Source organism: Zalophus californianus, chromosome 9 (genome assembly GCF_009762305.2).
Source record: "Zalophus californianus isolate mZalCal1 chromosome 9, mZalCal1.pri.v2, whole genome shotgun sequence".
In the NCBI taxonomy this organism is placed as follows: Eukaryota; Metazoa; Chordata; class Mammalia; order Carnivora; family Otariidae; genus Zalophus; species Zalophus californianus.
The window spans coordinates 77,618,187-77,637,148 of NC_045603.1; the positions used below are offsets into that span (position 1 = coordinate 77,618,187).

Here is an 18,962-nt window from a genome sequence, read left to right on the forward strand (position 1 = left end):
CATAGCTTTCTGTACGACCTGTGGCCAAATTGCATTTCTTTTTTTTTTTTAAAGAATTTATTTATTTATTTGACAGAGAGAGACACAGCGAGAGCAGGAACACAAGCAGGGGGAGTGGGAGAGGGAGAAGCAAACTCCTCGCCAAGCAGGGAGCCCGCGACTCCAGGATCATGACCTGAGCCGAAGGCAGACTCTTTATGACTGAGCCACCCAGGCGCCCCAAACTGCATTTTCCTAAAATGTGCACAACACCACATGAGGAGATTTTATCCTCCCCATGTTGTAAATGAGGACATTATGGCTCAAAGATTTAAGTAACTTGCCAAGACCCCATAACTAATAAATATCAAAGCTAGGATTTAAAATTAGCCTGGTTCTGCTGATAATCTTCGAATGGCTTTTTTTTTTTTTTTTTTTTTTTTTTTTTTTTTTTACATTTAGAATAAAATCTGAACTGCTAGTCTGGCTTGGAAAACTCTATGTGATTTGGCCTCCACTGACCTCTCCAACTTCTTTTCTTCCCTTGTCCCCTTCAGGCATTGTGGTCTTCTTTCTTTCTCTTAAACACAAGATCTGTTCTGCTTTCTGAAGCTTGGAACACCTTTGCTCTTCTCCCAGCTGCCTCCTCATTCTGCTTGCAGCTCAAACAGCAATCCCTCCTCCATCACTTTGCTGCTTCAGGACTGCCCGTCCATCACTCTCTGCATGACCCAGTTTTATCATCTCCTCACACACAAATGTACTTGACATGCTCCAGGACGCCTGGGTGGCGCAGTCCGTGAAGCGGCTGACTCTTGGTTTTGGCTCGGGTCATGATCTCAGGGTCCTGGGATTGAGCCCCATATTGAGCTCTGCACTCGGTGGGGAGTCTGCTTGAGATTCTCTCTCTCTCTTTCTATCCCTCTGCCCTGCCGCCCCCACTCACACGCTCTTGCTCACACACTCTCTCAAATAAATAAATTTTAAAAATCTTTAAAAAAGGAAAAACATCATTCTCCAGGTCTCATGCATTAAAGTGGAAACCTCGTGGCAGCAGGTCTCTAATTCACCACTCTGCCCCAGAGCTACAGGTTTACTTGGCATGGAATAAACACTCAGCAAATATTTTCTTACTGGCTTCCAAGCCCTTGAATAAATGTACCCATTCTCTGATACCCTCAACTGTCACCACCTCCATGACCACCAGGCAACTGAGAGGTGGTTACAGTCTTGTGGAAGATGAATTCATTCTTCCAATCTGAGAGAAAATGAGTTCTTTAAGACATGGTAAAGAATGGGGGTGGAGATGGTCCCTAAAAAGAGGATTTTAAATGCCTTAAATGTATTTATGTATTAGATGGGTACGTACATTAAAACGAGCACAAACTTTAGAGTCCGGTCTTGGCTTAATGGCTAGTTCTGTCCCACGGGTGCTGTGAGATCAGATTTTGGGAACTCCGACTTTTTCGTGAGTGAGTTCCGTGTGATCGTGTATGCAAACAACCCACCTCACGATGTTATATTATTGGGTTGGAGTTATATGAAAGTACTATATAAATGTAAGGTAATTTCTAGTACTAATCTTAGCTCTTTTTTTTTTAGTTAGTCAGGAATCCAAAATGATAGAATGAGTTGCGCAGAATACATGTTAACATGGGCCTGCCTGAGGGTCATTTATGAGTGTTTTAGTGCTCATTGTTAGCCTTACGGCCTTCACTGTTGGTCCTTGTAAATTGGAATTGAGATTAGTCTCAGTGACGATTAAGGAAAAAGGAATATGATTTTGGTTTATATTAGGAAATCATATAAACATGTCACATAATATATTTTATATATAAATATACTATGTAAAAACATATAATCACATAAATCCTGTACAATACCAATTCATATCTTGCTGAATTTTTCTTTCTGAATTCTCATGTAGTGATATTTGAAACACTAAATTTTGAATAAAAAATAAGCTAGAAAAAAAATGTTTCTGGTGTCGTTCTCCTGACAATGTATTTTTTTACGAAGGTGTCACACTTGAAAATGAAGACATCCCGTATGAGACACTTATATTGTTTGGTTCAGTATTCCTCATCAGCTCAGGCGAACCTGAGTGAAGGCAAATATAGCAGTGCAGAGCAAGTCTGAACTTAAATATGTTTTGTCACATAATTTGTTATTTACTTATTATGAAGCTGTCTTTCTGGATCTGTTTCTTCAGCAGATGGCAGCTTAACAAGGCGCCTCCAGCAGATTCGGGTGTCCATGTTGGAAAGGGAGGGGAGCGAACGTACTTACTCGTCTCACCCAGGAGGGCTCACGGAGAAGATGATGTGTGCTGGCTTTGCAGACTCTGGAGGGAAAGATTTCTGTCAGGTGAGAAGACTCTGATTTTTGCAGAGGAAGATCCAAGGTCGTCATCTGCTGGAGATTCTCCTTAGACAGGAGGAGACACTCAGAGGCACAGGTAACCTGGTAGCCCCACGGCACGCCCTTCCCGGAAGGCCAGTGGGACAACAGGAAGAGTGAATGCTTTACTCCAAACCTGCTGAGAGGGCGGGAGCAGCCTAGGGGCAGAAGAGCAGGTGGCGACTAGGAGACCGTGAGCACGTAGGGCCTCAGAGAGACGCAAGGCTTTGGGAAAAGAGGAACAAGCAAAGAAGGGTTCTAAGTGGGTGTATCCTACTGATGACTTAAGGTTTTTATTGTTTTTAAATTAATATTAATCTCCTCTGTGCTCACATTTAATTTTCTACTACAGATTAAAATAAAATAATCATAAAGAAAACGAGAAACTTTGAAAAACTGGTTTGCATATGCAGTGGAAAATAAATCCCAAAACAGTAGTTCAATTTCAGATATTTAGAGGCAAAAGTGGTATAGTTATATTCACGTGTCAGTTGGACAGGCGTGCTACTAACAAGTTCAAATCAGGCAAGGGGAAGACAGAATGGATCCTAAAACACCAGCTTTCATATGCACAAAGCCAAGTGAGGAATATGACCTAGATACACAACCAAAAAGGGTCTCTGATGCTCTGTAACCCTCCTTCAAGAGTTAGTCTGGATTTGAGGCAGCCTACTGATGGAAATGTTTGGGTCTTCGGGGCAGATGCCCTTCTCCGAGTTTATCATCTCCTACTGGTCTGGAATACAGAGGGAAGAAAGGATGAATCTAGTCTGTGCTGCTTTTTGATCGTTTTCCCCTTAATCAAGAACTAAGAACCCATGGAGAAAACTGGGTGTTAATCTAGGTAGAAGTCCTTCCGTGTGAGCATGTGAGGAGAGAAGGAAGGAGGTCCCCTCTTAACACTGAGTATCTGTTTATGGTGATTAAACCCTTTCCTGGTGTCAAGCACTACTCAAACTCTGTTTTCTTTATTTATTTGAATTTCCATTCCCCAGAAACTGACCTTGAGACAAAGATTCAAGTACAGTGGTCTGCTTAGGAAGTGCAGACATCGCTGGTAGGAAAGTCAGGAGGGTGGTCTAGGGAAGGGAAGGCAGGAAATGCGAGATGTGCTATGAAGTCAGCTACCACGTGGGGGGACTGAGCTGAATCTGGCAGCAATGCAAAATATATGCAACGTATTTGTCCCATCCCAGGGGTGAGGGAGCTGGGATATTTATATACTACTTCCCCAAAGTCATGGTTTGAGGGCTGCTGGAGGGGAGGGGTCTGTTGGTCCCTTTGCACTTTCCACTCTTCACAAGGTGTGCCTCGTGGATGGGGTGGGGGAGGGGAAGAGCCCTCAGGCACAGAGCCAGGATGTGGCCTGGAAGACTTGAGGAATCTAGGAAGGGCCCTCACACCATCTGCTAAAGGACATAAATGCTATACTATAAATATCAAATAGAAAAGTGCTCTGAATTAATGTGGTCATTCCTCCCCTTTTGAGGGATGGTTTTTCTCTCTGCTTCGAATCAAGGAAATCATAGATGGCTCTGTTGTCTCTGTCATGTTTGACAGCGTCTGACATTAAGGGAACACCTTACTCTGTATGAAGAGAGCAGAGGGGAATTAGGGAAGGAATTAGGTCCATGACAGAGGTTTGATCTTGGTGGGCATTTATTTCAACTACATCCCTTGCAGCACAACCAAATTTGCTGCCAATACGAAGGGAGGAAAATAGGAGTTGAGATTCTGGCTAATAAATGTGTCTAGCTAAAGAACACTGAATTACTAACAAGGTGACTTCAGAAACTTTGATAAAGTGGACTCTAGTATTTCTATCAGGTAGTTGATTTTTACCCTCCTTTGTATGCTCAGAAGTAATAGACCTGCTAATGTAATTTCTCACCCAGGAAGGTGAAGTAGAATGTTGGAATGCAGAGATGGAGTTTCAGAGATGCAGTGCAGAATCCTATGCTGCTTTGCTCACAACACATCCAAGATTGTTTTTAAAATGTCAAATTCTTTGACCTACAGGGTGATCTCTGTCTTCACAGAGTAGTGTATGTCCTGTTCATGCTGACTTTTACGATGTATTTCATACTTCTCTCCTCTTGCTTATATATTTCAGCCACACTGATTATTTTCTGACCATACAAGTCACTACATCCTGCCTAATTTGGAGCCTTAGCCCAGATATCAATTCTGCATAAAATGCTATTCCTCCTGGCTTTAGAAAACCCAGCTCCTTCTCATCTTTCATGTATCAGATCAAATGTTATTGAAACTACATACACTTACACGAGCGTGTAAGCACACACAACTACCTCCCTTTATTCTCTGCTTTTTGCTCTAAATATTTTCTTTAGAGCTATTATCACCATCTAATTTGTTTATACTTTGTCTTGCTCAAAATGCCTAGCTCACAGTAGGCACTGAATAATTCTTTAAAAATAAATAGGTATAATTTGCTTATTGAGTATTTACCACATACTAGGCCCTGTGATAGACCCTGGCAATAGTAGATGAATTAGGCTCTTTCTGAATCATGAAATGTTTGTAATTGCAAGAAAAATTCTTTATTTGGTACGTGTTGGTACTGAATGAATAAGTAATTTAAAGAAAAAACAAACCTGACTTGATACATCAGACCACTTACAAACTGGGAAGAGGTCTTAAAGTATAACCTTATTTCATATGGAAAAAAAAATTAGGCCCAGAGAAAATGTTAATTGTTCTACATTACAGACAAGGGAATCTATCTCCCTATTCCCACGTTATTTTATTTCCCACGTTAGGATTTCTTATGTGAAATTCTTCATATAAAATAAACAGCCACATCGGGGCACCTGGGTGGCTCAGATGGTTGAGCGTCTGCCTTCAGCTCGGGTCATGGTCCTGGGGTCCTGGGATCGAGCCCCGCATCGGGCTCCCTGCTGGGCAGGGAGCCTGCTTCTCCTTCTGCCTCTGCCTCTCTCTCTCTCTCTCTGACTCTTATGAATAAATAAATAAAACATTTTAAAAAATTAAAAATTAAAAAAATAAACAGCCACATCAAATATATCGTAAGCTCAGTTTATTTTATCAGAAGACAAAGGATTTAGTTTGAGTCTAAGTACATTTCTGTCAAAGAAAAAAGGGGCAGATTGAAAATCAGAAAGGTTACTTTAAAAGGCAAATCCTATGCTTTAAGGCTTTTTTTTTACAGATCTATTGAGCTATAATTGACATATAACATTGTGTAAGTTTCAGATATACAGTGTAATGATTTGATGCACTTGTATATTGTGAATGCTTACCACAGTAGAGTTAGTCTACACCTCCATCACCTCATATAATTACCATTTCTTTCTTGTGGTAAGAGTACTTAAGATTACTTTCTTAGCAACTTTTAAATATCTAATATAGTATTGTTGGCCATAGTAACCATGTTGTACATTAGATCCCCAGAATTGTCCACCTTATAACTGGAAATTTGTACCTTTTGACCAAGATTGCCCCCATTTTCCCCACCCTCCCCCAGCCTCTGGTAACTATCCTTCTACTCTGTTTCTCTGAGTTCAGCTTTTTTAGATTCCATGAATAAGTGATATCATATAATATTTGTCTTTTGCTGTCTGACTTTTCACTTAGCACAATGTCCTCAAGACCATCCATGTTGTCACAAATGGAAGGATTCCTTTTATTCTCATGGCTGAGTAATATATATGTTATATTTTTTATCCATCCTGTGGCAGAAAAATAGGTTGTTTTCATATTTCTGCTATAGTGAATAAAGCTGCAATATATATGGGAGTGCAGATACCTCTTTGATAACCTGTTTTTATTCCCTTTGGGTATATACCCAGAAGTGGATCAAATAGTAGTCAATTTTTAATTTTTTTAAAATTTTTTTAAAGATTTATTTATTTGAGAGAGCGAGAATGAGAGAGAGAGAGCACATGAGGGGGGGAGGGTCAGAGGGAGAAGCAGGCTACCTGCTCAGCAAGGAGCCTGATGTGGGACTCGATCCCGGGACTCTGGGATCATGACCTGAGCCGAAGGCAGTCGCTTATCCAACTGAGCCACCCAGGCGCCCAATTTTTAATTTTTTAAGGAACGTTTATTTTATTGTCCATAGTGATGCACCAATCTACATTCCTACCAACAGTGCAAAAGGGTTCTCCTTTTTCCACATCCTTGCCAGCATTTTTTATGTCTTTCTGATACCTATTCTAACAAATGTGAAGTGGTATCTCATTACAGTTTTGATTTGTATTTCCCTGATGATCAGTGAAGTTGAGCATCTTTTCATGTACCTGTACCCATCTGTATGTCTTCTTTGGAAAAAATGTCTATTCAGATCCTCCGCCCATTTTTTAGGCTGCATCGTTTTTGTTATCAATTTGTATGAGTTGTTTATATATTTTGGATATTAACCCTTTATCACATATGTGGTTTGCAAACATTTTCTCCCATCCCATAGCTTGCCTTTCCATTTTGCTGATTGTTTCTTCTGATGTGTAGAAGCATTTTAGTTTCATGTGGTTCCACTTAATTGATTCTTTCTTTTGTTGCTTGTGCTTTTGGTTTCATATCCACCCCCCCCCAAAAAAAATTGTTGCCAAGACCAATCAATGTCAGGGAGCTTTTTCCCTGTGTTTTCTCCCCCCCACCCTTGTGTTTTCTTCTAGGAGTTCTACAGTTTGTAGCCTTATATTTAAACCTTTAATCTGTTTCAAGTTAATTTTTTTGTGAGTGTTATAAAATAGGGTTCAATTCCATTCTTCTGCTTATGGTTGTCCAGTTTTCCCAACATCATTTGTTGAAGAGATTATCCTTTCCCCATTGAGTATTCTTTGCCCCTTTGTCAAATATTAGTTGACTGTATATGTGAGGGTTTTTCTGGGCTCATGATTCTAGTCCAGTTGTCTATGTGTCTGTTTTTATGCCAGTACATGCTGTGTTGACTATTACAGATTTGTAACATATTTTGAAATCAGGAAAGGTGATGCCTCCAGCTTTGTTCTTTCTCAGGATTGCTTTGGCTATTTAGGGTCTTTGGGGGGGCCCATATGAATTTTAGGGTTGTTTTTCCTATTTCTATGAAAAATGCAATTGGAATTTTGAAATGGACTGCGTTGAATCTATATAGGTGGCTTTGTAGAGTATGGACACAATATTGATTCTTCTGATCTGTGAACATGGGATTATGTTTTCCATATTTGTCTTCATCAATTTCTTTCATCAAAGTCTTACAGTTTTTAGTATAGAGACCATTCACCTTTTTGGTTAACTTTATTCCTAAGTATTTTATTTTTTGGTGCTTTTGTATATATGATTGTTTTCTTTATTTTTTATTCTATTTTTCAAGTTTTTATCTAAATTCCAGTTAACCTACAGTGTGATATTAGTATCAGGTGTAAAATTTAGTGATTCAGTACTTACATACAACACCTGGTGCTCATCACAAATGCCTTCCTTAATCTTGTTTATTTCTTTTTCATATATTTTTTTTGTTAGTGTATAAAGACACAACTGGTTTCTGTATGTTTGCTTTGTATCCTGAAACTTAACAGTACTCATTGATTAGTTCTAACAGCTTTTTTGTTTTGTTTTTAGTTCTGACAGTTTTTTGATGGAGTCTTTAGGATTTTCTTAGACCATATCATCTACAAATAAAGACAGTTTTACTTCTCCCTTCTTGATTTACTCCTTCTTTCTTTTTATTTCTTTTTCTTGCCTGATTGCCCTGGCTAAGACTTCCAATACTATATTGAATAGGAATGGTGAGAGTGGGCACCCTTGTTTTGTTTCTGATCTTACAGGAAAAGCTTTCAACTTGTCACTATTGAGTATGATGTTAGCTATGGGTTTGTTAGATATGACCTTTATTATGTTGAGATATGTTCTGTCTATATCCAATTTGTTAAGAGTTTTTATCATGAGAGGATGCTGCACTTTGTCAAATACATTTACTATTCAGACAATAATATGAATTTTAAACTTTCATTCCATTAATGTGGTGTATCATATTCATTGATCTGTGTATGTTGAACTATCCTTGTATCACTGGAATAAATCCCACTTGATCATAGTGTATGATCCTTTTAATGTGCTGTTGAGTTGAGTTTGCTAGTATTTTGTTGAGGATTTTTACATCTATGTTCATCAGGGATATTGGCCTCTAGTTTTCTTTTCTTGTGATGTCCTTATCTGGCTTTGGTATCAGGGTAATTCTGACCTTATCTAATGAGTTTTAGAGTGTTCCCTCCTCTTCAATTTTTGGGAAGAGTTTGAGGAATGAAGTTAATTCTTTAAATGTTTAGTAGAATTCACCAGTGAAGCCATCTGGTCCTGAGCTTTTCTTTATTGAGATGTTTTTGGAATAGTGATTCAATCTCCTTGCTCATATTGGTCTGTTCTGATTCTCTGTTTCCTCATGATTTGGTCTTGGCAGTTTGTATGTTTCTAGGAATTTATTTCTTCCAGGTTATCCAATTTTTTGGTGTGTAATTATTCATAGTAGTCCCATGATTCTTTGTATTTCTGTGGTATCAGTTGTAATATCTTTGTGATTTTATTTATTTGAGTTTAAGTACTCTAAGGTATATGAATTGACAAAGTATTAATATTTTTAAATTAAAGAAATGTGTTACGAATAAATTATTGATTATTCCTGTTCCAAAATTGAAAGCAGGAGCTCTGATTAATTTTTAGAACACATTTTCTTGATCTTTCAGGGAGACTCTGGTGGCCCATTGGTATGTAGACATGAAAAAGGTCCCTTTGTCCTGTATGGCATTGCCGGCTGGGGAGCTGGCTGTGCCCAGCCAAGGAAGCCAGGTGTATTTGCCAGGGCGAGTGTCTTCTTGGACTGGATCCAATCCAAAATCAAAGGTAAATATTTTTCAGATATTATGAAGACAATTCCTCTTTCTTTAGAGTAGGCTTGCGAGAAGTGAGTGTGGTAGAAATCAGCATTATGAAAGGAAAAAAACAGAATAGTATTTCATTTATTTTAGTTTCTAAAACATTAAAATGCTCATTAAAATTCTGTAAGAATATGTTCTCCCTTGGGCAGAGTGAGAGTAATACTGACTTTTCCTGGGGCTGCTGTAATCCTAGATTTGCGTTTTCTTTTGACAAAAGCTGTTTTGGTATAGACTACATTTTGTTTCGAGGTTTTCATCTTTATTTATTTTTAATGCGGTCTCTCCAGGTGCAGGTCCTGCTTCACTTCAGATAAATAATGAAAGCAAGATCTTACCAAGACAACAGTTGCCACCACCCACACTCTCAACAGACAATGCATCTGGACCAGGTAATAGATGTTTGTGTTATCCGCTTAATGCAGCTAGTAAGAATTTAGCAAAAGCATGGCATGTCTGGGTTCGCTAATTTTCTTTGGAATGGGATAAGCCCTGTGTTTTCATTCTGGCTGGTAGTTTAAACTGAAGAAGGGGAGTGTTGTTACTGTGACCGTCTGGGTTTCTTTTCTACCCCCACAGATATAGCCATTGTAGGTTAAAAAAAAAAAATCTTGTCGTTGTGAAATGCTTGAATTTTGGAGGAGTACATAGAATTATTCTGACCTCTGATCCATTTATTCCTACATAAACAAAGGTCCTTAGATTTTCAGGTATCTCGCTAGGTGAGGACTCTGGATATGAGAGAACCACGATCAGCGTCAGTGTTAGTCACTCATGATTCGCCCACAATTGTCAGTGTCTGTTTGCTAATGGGATTTTTATTTTTTGTTAAAATCAAACTGCAACTGGAGAATTAGAAGTCTGTAATAGACCTATAGGGAGATGAAAGTTCTATGATGCCATCATTCTTGGTTTCCAGGTGGTCACAGTCTCTTCGTTCTCACCCATCTCTGCCCCCATCCACCTCACATACATCAAGGCCAGTAGACAACTAGGAAGATTGCTGGGCAACATAAAAGCCTCTGAGATTAATGATCACAAATTTAGAGGGAGACTGACCAGTTAGCTTAGTTGTATGTTTTCTTCTGGAGACACTGAGGGGTAGCACATAGATGCAGAACAGATAGAAGGTAGATTCAATCAGAATGGGATTTCCCAAGTACACAAGATTATAAGGGTATTGAAAGCATGTAAGAGTAAGGGATTAAAATGATGTATTGTTGGAATTTAAGCTAGGAAAAGAGTGAATGAGGGTGAGAGATGAGTTAGGGACAAAGAACAGGTGGTTGGATAGATGACTAGCAAGTCTCAAAAGGTGAAAGGAGCATTGGAGGGAGCTGAGAAGATGGAAGATTGTGGATGGAGACAGCAGTGCCTGAAACGGAGCTATGGAAGGCTTGGTGTTATTGCTGGGGGCCAGGTCCTGAGGGGTTCACTGCAGGGGTGGGTGGCTGAAGTCGGGTGGAGAACAAGATCATTGGAAGGAAGTTGAGAAATTGAGAAGCCTCAGTGATGGGCTCATCATCTCTATGGCTACTGAAATTCAGCAGGATTTGTGGCAGAAATAGTGTTGGAGAAAATGACTGCTAAAATCTTCTAGGAATAAGAAGGGGTAATTTGGGGACCATTTGTGGGTGGTATGGTCTGAAAACATAAGAATCAAAGGGTCCTATTTGATTAAAAGTGAATCTGGAATTGGGGTTGAGATGGAGCGCAGACTTAGGTCCAAGATCTTAAAACCTAATGATTTCGATGATTTGAATTAAATGAACAATTTTAATTAGTGCATAAGTAAGTGAATTCATGTCAAGCACTTAAAATAGAGATGGCATGATGAATGACAATAGTCAACAAGTGGTGGCCAGCAGTGACCAACTAATGTATTCATTGAATTGCTGTTCCATTCGGGCTATAGAAAATGAACACTTTTTTTTTAAGATTTTTATTTATTTATTTGAGAGAGCGAGAATGAGAGATAGAGAGAGCACATGAGAGGGGGGAGGGTTGGAGGGAGAAGCAGACTCCCCGCTGAGCAGGGAGCCCGATGCAGTACTCGATCCCGGGACTCCAGGATCATGACCTGAGCCGAAGGCAGTCACCTAACCGACTGAGCCACCCAGGTGCCCTGAACACCATTTTAATAGTGTAACTGGAGATGTTTCTCATTTGTGTATGTTCAGAAATACATGTGAATGCCAAAGAACTTTGCAAGTTTCACATGAGAAAGGGTATTGTTTTGTTTTAATTCTGGGAATATTCTACAAGAGAAAATGTTGGGACTATCCTCTATCTTTAGCATCCACCCACTCCCATCACTGGCTTTTTACACATGAGGATTGTTAGCCCATTTATAAAAAGAAGTGACTGGTTGGGAGTTCATGACTTTACATGATTTGGTTCATTTTCTAGGCAGATTTGTCATAGAGGATTCATGGGGACAGGAAAAAAAAATGATTGAAAAGACATTTGGGCCCAGACTCACAATTTCAGTTGTTTTGAGCAAGGAAAGAATTTAATTCTCTTGTTTCATATGCTATCCCAGATTGGAGGGCACAGTGTGGGGGAAGATTAGAGACTGGGAAATCAGTTAGGTTACAGTTAAATCAAAGTAGATCTATAAATATCTAAATTAGATTATAGTAGCCATCTAAATGAAAGAGAGAATTTGCAAAGAGGTAACAGGACTAGGCAATTGAATAGAATCCTGAATTCTTACAACATTTCATTTCCCTTCTTCACCTTCTGCCACTCTTCATTTCTACTCTTCATGAAAGTATATTTATGTATGTGTCACCTGAGGTCGTTAATTGCTCTATGGCAAAGCATATATAATAATGCATGTATTAATTCATACTCAGACATTAAAATGTGTTCATTTGAATACAGAGTATTTCAATTTGTAATTGCTCAGAGGATTTTTGTCGAGGGAATACACAGAGGGGAAGGAGGAGGAGTTGAGGGTGTAAGCTGAAGGAACAGCAGCTAACTGCAGGGCCAGTGGACCAGAGAGACCCTGGCATCTGAAGCTCTGCAGGTAGCCTTGCAGGTCCAAAGGTGCCCTTGGACTTAAGAGCAAGTGGAAGAAGTGAGAGACATTCAAATGTATGCAGCACATCCTCCTTTTTTTTTTTTTTATCTCAGTCACGAATTCCACGAATGTAATCATTTGTCCCAGCAAGATAAATGCTCAGTGAAATTAGTGAAGCTTTTAGGAACAGACCTTCAGTAGCATCTCAAAGAAGGAAGGAAATGAAAGCATGCGGGAAGTAGAGAGTGCATTCCCACTGTGCATCTCCTAAGGCATTTAAAAGATTCAGTGAAAAATTTTAAATAATGATAATTTAAATTCTACTCTTACAACCTCATTTCAAGAAAATAGGACACATTAAATGGGATGATCATTTTTACCCAAGGACATGTAACAGAGAGTAATAAAGTTTTAATTTTCTTCTTGCAAACCTAAATTTTTCAAGTTTGTGATAGATCCGTGCTTTGCTTTGTTCATGTTGGTCCCTGGTGTCTGTGTGCTCTGAATTGTAGGTTGTTACTCTGAGGTGGAACTAGAAGAGCCCAGAGGCTTTTTCTCAACTCCAGGATATCCACTGGATTATAGAGGAGAACTGGAATGTTCTTGGGTGCTCAGAGTGTCCCCGAACAGTATGGCAAAATTGACGGTTGAGTACCTGTCACTGCCTTGGTCTCATGTGTGTCCAGATTCAGTTATGACTATTTACGAAGAAAGCCATGATGAGAGAAGGGTGTCAGGTAATTCTTACTGGCATTTCAACCCTGTGCTGGGAGCCTTTTCTGTATAGGCAGCTTACAATCACGAGAGAGCTTGACTTGGGTACCACTATCACCAAAGTGTTGATTCATGTAATAGGCATGCCTTTCTTTCTTTCTTTCTTTCTTTTTTTTTAAGGCACACTTAATAGTTTCAAAACTTGAATTTACAAAACAGGTGTACTAGAGGTTGAGTGTGAGTGTGTGAGAACTCAAGTTCTTCAAGCATACCAGAACCATGCCAGGATGCCTGAAATGTATCCGATAGAGGAGTTAAGATGGTTAAAAATCAGATGGGGGGTGGGTGTTGGATTTTAAAATAAAGCAAAATATATTAAAGGCTTTTACATTGGAAGAATTAAAAATATTTGCTAATAACATGTCAGTGTGTGTGTGCTGGATTCGGGAGTGTATGGAGGCCAGGGAGGTGCTCTTGAGGGGGAGATTGTGTTCTTGGGATAAATTCTGAGATTAAACCATTGAGTTAGAGGACATAAACATTTATTTAAAGAATCTTTATAAATACTGTCTCATTTAGGGGCACCTGGGTGGCTCAGTTGGTTAAGCATCTGCCTTGTCATGATCCCAGGGTCCCGGGATTGAGTCCCGGGCTCCCTGCTCAGCAGGGAGTCTGCTTCTCTGTCTGCCCCTCCACCTGCTCTCATGTTCTCTCTCTCTCTCAAATAAGTAAAATCTTTTTAAAAAATACTGTCTCACTTAGACTGTGGAACAAAGCTATTAATAATCTGGCCTATTCACTTTGTACATTTTTCTCCTGCGATCAGATGGCCTTCCCCATCTACCTTGATTAAAACAGCTCCAGGTCTTCTTGTAGCTGGAATAAAATTCAAAATCCCTAGCACGACCTTCCGTCCCCCTCCCTGACTCACATGATCAGGAGCTGTCATTCTCACCTCAGGGCCCTTGTCCCGCTCCTTGACCTAGCTCTTCAGAGAGCTCCTTCTCGACCTGTCCCTCACCTCCCTCAAGGCTTGACTAGATATCACCTTCTTAACGAGGCCTACCTTAATTGCTGTCAACTGCATCACCTCCTGGCTGGGTAGTTCTTCGTGCCTCGCCCTTTTCTTTAGCACTTACTATTTTCCAACATTATGACTTTTATTCATGGTTGTGGTTTGTGTTTTCTCTATTGAATGTGAGCTTTCGGAGGGCTAAAACTTCTGTCTCCTCATTTGAAGACTCTCCAGGGTCTAGAATAGTATGTGAGACTTAGAAGGCACTCAATGAGTGAGTGAATGAATGATAGGTCACCTCCTCAAAGAGGACTTCTCAGTCTAAAATAGCGCCATTCATTCCCTCCCAAAGTCTTTTTCATCATATTATGTGGATCATTTCACTTGTAGCCTTGATCTCTATTTGAAATCATCTTCTTTATTTACCTGCTAAAATAAAAAATTCATGAAAGCAGGGATCTTGCTATTTTGTCCCTTACTGTATCTTCCCAAATTAGAATCGTGCCTAGAGACATAGCATTTTTTTCACAAGTGTATACTGATAAATTACTCTTCAGAAAAGCTAAATCAGTTTTCACTGCCATCAGCAAAAATGGGAGCCTCTTGCACCATGAGTATAACTGAATAATATCAGTTTGATAGGCACTTTTACTTTTTTAATCATTAATGAATTTTTTTCATATGTTGGTTAGCTATTTGTATTTTTTATTTCTTGTCACTACCATCCATTTTCTAAGTATTTTTATTGGTTTATAAAAGCTGTTATACGTATATTTTCCTTTGTCATAAGTTGCAAGTATTTATTCATAAAGTTGCTATTTTCCTTTCATTTTTTTGAAGATATTTATTTATTTATTTATTTATTTGAGAGAGAGAGTGCTCGTGAGTGAGGGGAAGGGCAAAGAGGAATGGAAAGGGAGAGAGAAAGGAGATTCCCCGCTAAGCATGAAGCTTGACACAGGGCTTGATTTCATGACCCTGAGATCATGACCTAAGCCAAAACCAAAAGTCGGACGCTTAACCAACTGAGCCACTCAGGCACATCTTTAATTTTTATTATATGTTGATGTAAACATTTAAAAAGTTGTTTAAATCTGTCTATAAACATCTTTGATCTTTGATTTATCTCATTGCTTTTTAAATATTGTTCAATCTGAGTTCAAGAAAAAAATTTAATTACAAACTTCTTTAATCCTGCTGAAATGTTTTTTCTTATATGGTAAAGTGATGTTGTATCTTTTGCTTTAAGAAAAAAAATGATTTTCTTTCCAACTTGTAGCACTGTATCATATACTAGATTCTCATCTAAAAAGAAACATTTTCTGGGTAAACTTACCTTTATCTTTATAACCTATTGAAAACCATGGTTGGCTATGTTGTGGATTAACTGAAGAATCCCTATAATTTTCCAACGTAGCATTTATTTGATTTGAAATTGTCAGCTTGAACCTTGTAGAATGGTTCTATCTCTTTAGATGATAGCTAGGAGAACTGCGAGACCATAATGGAGGTATTACCCCTTATTCAAGCCAGATAGTATTCTTCTATACTGTAAAATGCCATCTTTTACCCTGTGGGAGCCAGCAACTCACTCATTCAACAGATGCATTGATCTATACTTGTTACAAATAAGTATTTGATCATTTTTCAAATAATATTTTGGGGCGCCTGGGTGGGTCAGTCATTAAGCATCTGCCTTCGGCTCAGGTCATGATCCCAGAGTTCTGGGATCGAGCCCCACATGGGGCTCCCTGCTCGGAAGGAAGCCTGCTTCTCCCGCTCCCGCTCCCCCTGCTTGTGTTCCTGCTCTCGCTATCTCTCTCTCTGTCAAATAAATAAATACAATCTTTAAAAAGTAATAATAATATTTCAACAGCATTTACCCTAATGTGTCATGCCATCTAATATATTTTGTTCTTTTCTTCTCAGATATAATCTCTTCCTTTTCTTGCTCCACAAATACTTGTAAGGAGGATCTACTGGGGACTAGAGACCCACTCTTCTTGTTTGTTGGGATTCAGTAGTGAGCAAAATGGACAAAAGAAATCCCTGCCCTTATCAAGCTTATATTCCACTGGGGAGTGGACACATAATAAGAAAATAAAATATGCAGTGTATTAGGTAGATGAGCTATGGGGAAAATGAAGTGGGAAGAAAGAGAAGAATCTGGGATGTAGGTGTCATATGGCCAAATGTAGTATAACCAGCAAATGTCTTTCTGAGCAGGTGTAGGATGATAGTGACTTATTAAGAGTAGAGGAGTTTGATCCTAAGAAGATCACAGGTTCTTTCCACACCTTCTTAAGCAGCCCTCTGAATTGTTTTAGAATTATGGTTATAATTTTCCCTTTCAGCTTTGACTCAGGTTCTCAACCTAAAGCAAACAAAAGAAGACTGACTGTAGAGATAGAATAAATTTTCAGGTAGAAGTTTTTCCACCATAGATTTTTCAGAGTGTGGTATTTTTAATAAGTAGGTTACTTTACTAGAAGAAAAATGGCATATCAGCATCATTTTAAAAAGATGAAATAATTTACTTCCTACTGTCCTTCAAGGGATCAATAGGACACAGCAGACTACGATGAGTACTGGATTCATGGGCTTGGGTTTAGATCCTGAGTCCCCACCCTACCAGTCTGACTTTGGGTGAGTCACTTGAGTTCTGGAGCCCTGTTTCCCTTATTTTGCAGAGTGAAATAAATTCCTCCCTCATGGGTATAAACTTTTAACTAGTAGACAAGTCCTGGAGATCCAATGCACACTATAGTGAATATAGTCAACATTTGTATTATAATCATCAAACTTGCTGAGGGACTAGATCTTAATTATTTTCACTACAAAAAAGAAATGGCAATTATGAGAGGTGATAGAAGCTAACTATCACTAGAATGGTAGTCCTATTACAATACATAAATGTATCAAATCAACGTGGTGTACACTCTAAATTTATACAATGTTACATGTCAAATATATTTCACTAAAAATAATTGCTATACCTAAGCAGAGAAACTGCTAAAACTTTTTTTAAATTCTTGTGTTTTACTAGATTTCATTTTTTAAACCTAGGTGAATTATGTGGAAGAGGGCTTTACCCAATGATTTTCATGAGCTCTGGACCACTGGTGAGAGTGGCATTTCATTCTCTTGTGCAAGGTGCTTTGGGCATAAGTTATATTGTCTTTAGAGTCCAAGGTATGCTTCATCCTTTTATAAACTCATAAAGTTAAAAATCAATGTTTTTCTTTTTAGAGCTGTTTCAAAACATATACATTGTTTTGTAAGAAATGGTGTTTCTGTGGGGAGTTTATGTTTGAAAGGAAAATCTATTTAAGGGATCTGAAATTGGTCAGATTCAGAAGAGAAACTGCTCAGTGGATAACTTGATTGACTTGTAAATCATCCAGAATTGTGATTTCTGGATGTGGCTCCGATATGTTGATTTCGAGACAACATTTTTTATTGTGATGTGATTTTATACCACAGACATGGCCTATTCTGTGGATTAGAATGTAAGAGTTCTGTTAGCTGGTTGACTAGCTATGGATAATTTATTATCTCTGTATTAAAGTTTTCTTTATAGTGATATTATAACAATAAAATGTTAGAATGAGTTTTTAAGTTAAACTACACAAATATTAGATGCTACCATTGTAAATGTAAATGCTATGCAATTCAGACTTATCAGATTGCATTTTAGAACAAGTAATTAATAAGGCTTTTTTTAAGATTTTATGTATTTATTTATTTGTCAGAGAGAGCACACAGCAGGGGGGAGCAGGCAGAGGGTGAAGCAGGCTCCCTGCTGAGCAAGCAGCCTGATGCAGGACTCGATCCCAGGACCCTGGGATCATCATGACCCGAGCCAAAGGCAGACACTTAACTGACTGAGCCACCCAGGCGTTCCTTAATAAGGCTTTTTGACTTTCATTAAGTATAGGTAACTGAAAGCTAATTTCTCTTCTTGGCACCAAAAAGCGTTGCAGAGATATACTTGGGGAAAAAAGTTCAGTGAGTAATAAAGAGAAGCGTGCATATCACATGAAAGCGTTTCCCTAAAAATACCATAAGAATGTTGCTTTTAGATTAAATTGTGCAAAGACCTGGCATTATCTATAGTTTTTCCACATTATCTTCCGTCGACTTGAGGCCAGAGACAATTCTGAGAGAACTGCTGTTCTCTGTATCTCTGAATGATTCAGATAGAGACTTTTCAGTGAAAATAACCACTTCTGTTAACATTTTTTCTAAAACAGGGAGGGAAAGTGACTTCTCTGATCTGAAAAGGCATATAATAAGCCTCTCAAAAATTAATTTTATTTTCATTGCCTTTTTTTTTTGTCTTTATTTTTAGGTCCAAAGGGCAGCAAAACTCCCAAACTTCTCCAGAGTTCAAACCAAGAACGTACAGCCACTTGGGAGGATGTTATCCTGACTAAACCAGGAGGAATTATACAGATCCCAAGATACTCTCACAGAACCGTTATGAGGTGAAGAAGGAATGTTTATTATGATGAAAGAAGTTTGTGAATGATCCCTTGACTAGCAGCAACCCTTGCTTCAGGCATTATTTTCCACCTCCTCTCCTTGAAGAATAGACTTTGAGGTAATCCCTGGTCTGAGGCCTTCAGTATACAAAAACTGAATGTAAGATTGTCCCTGTTGATAAATTGTGTACTTCCTCCACAAAAGAGATCATTTATTAGGTCAAGTAGAAAGTCAAATCTCTATCAAACAGTTTTAGAGTTTGAAATAATGTATGTAGATGGTCTTCTGGCACATATTAGGTACTCAATTAATTGTTCTTGAATTGCCAAAATAGAGAACTTTCCTCGAATTAAACAATAGAATAAATTTAAAGTGTGAAGTGAAAAGTGAAGATTTGTATAATATCAATCCTGAGTAGACTTATGTGATTTGAGGGAGTTTGGGGCAA

At 38.6% G+C, this 18,962-nt stretch overlaps 1 protein-coding gene across 1 annotated transcript in view; it reads left to right on the top strand.

Annotated features, from left to right (window-relative positions):
* LOC113922154 (ovochymase-1-like) overlaps positions 1-18,962 on the top strand; it is a 49,218-nt gene that overhangs the window by 22,937 nt on the left and 7,319 nt on the right. The window contains 6 exon segments of the mRNA XM_035729278.1: positions 2,195-2,346; positions 9,084-9,240; positions 9,563-9,664; positions 12,813-13,037; positions 17,096-17,221; positions 18,381-18,516. Coding sequence (XP_035585171.1) covers positions 2,195-2,346; positions 9,084-9,240; positions 9,563-9,664; positions 12,813-13,037; positions 17,096-17,221; positions 18,381-18,516 — 898 coding nt within the window.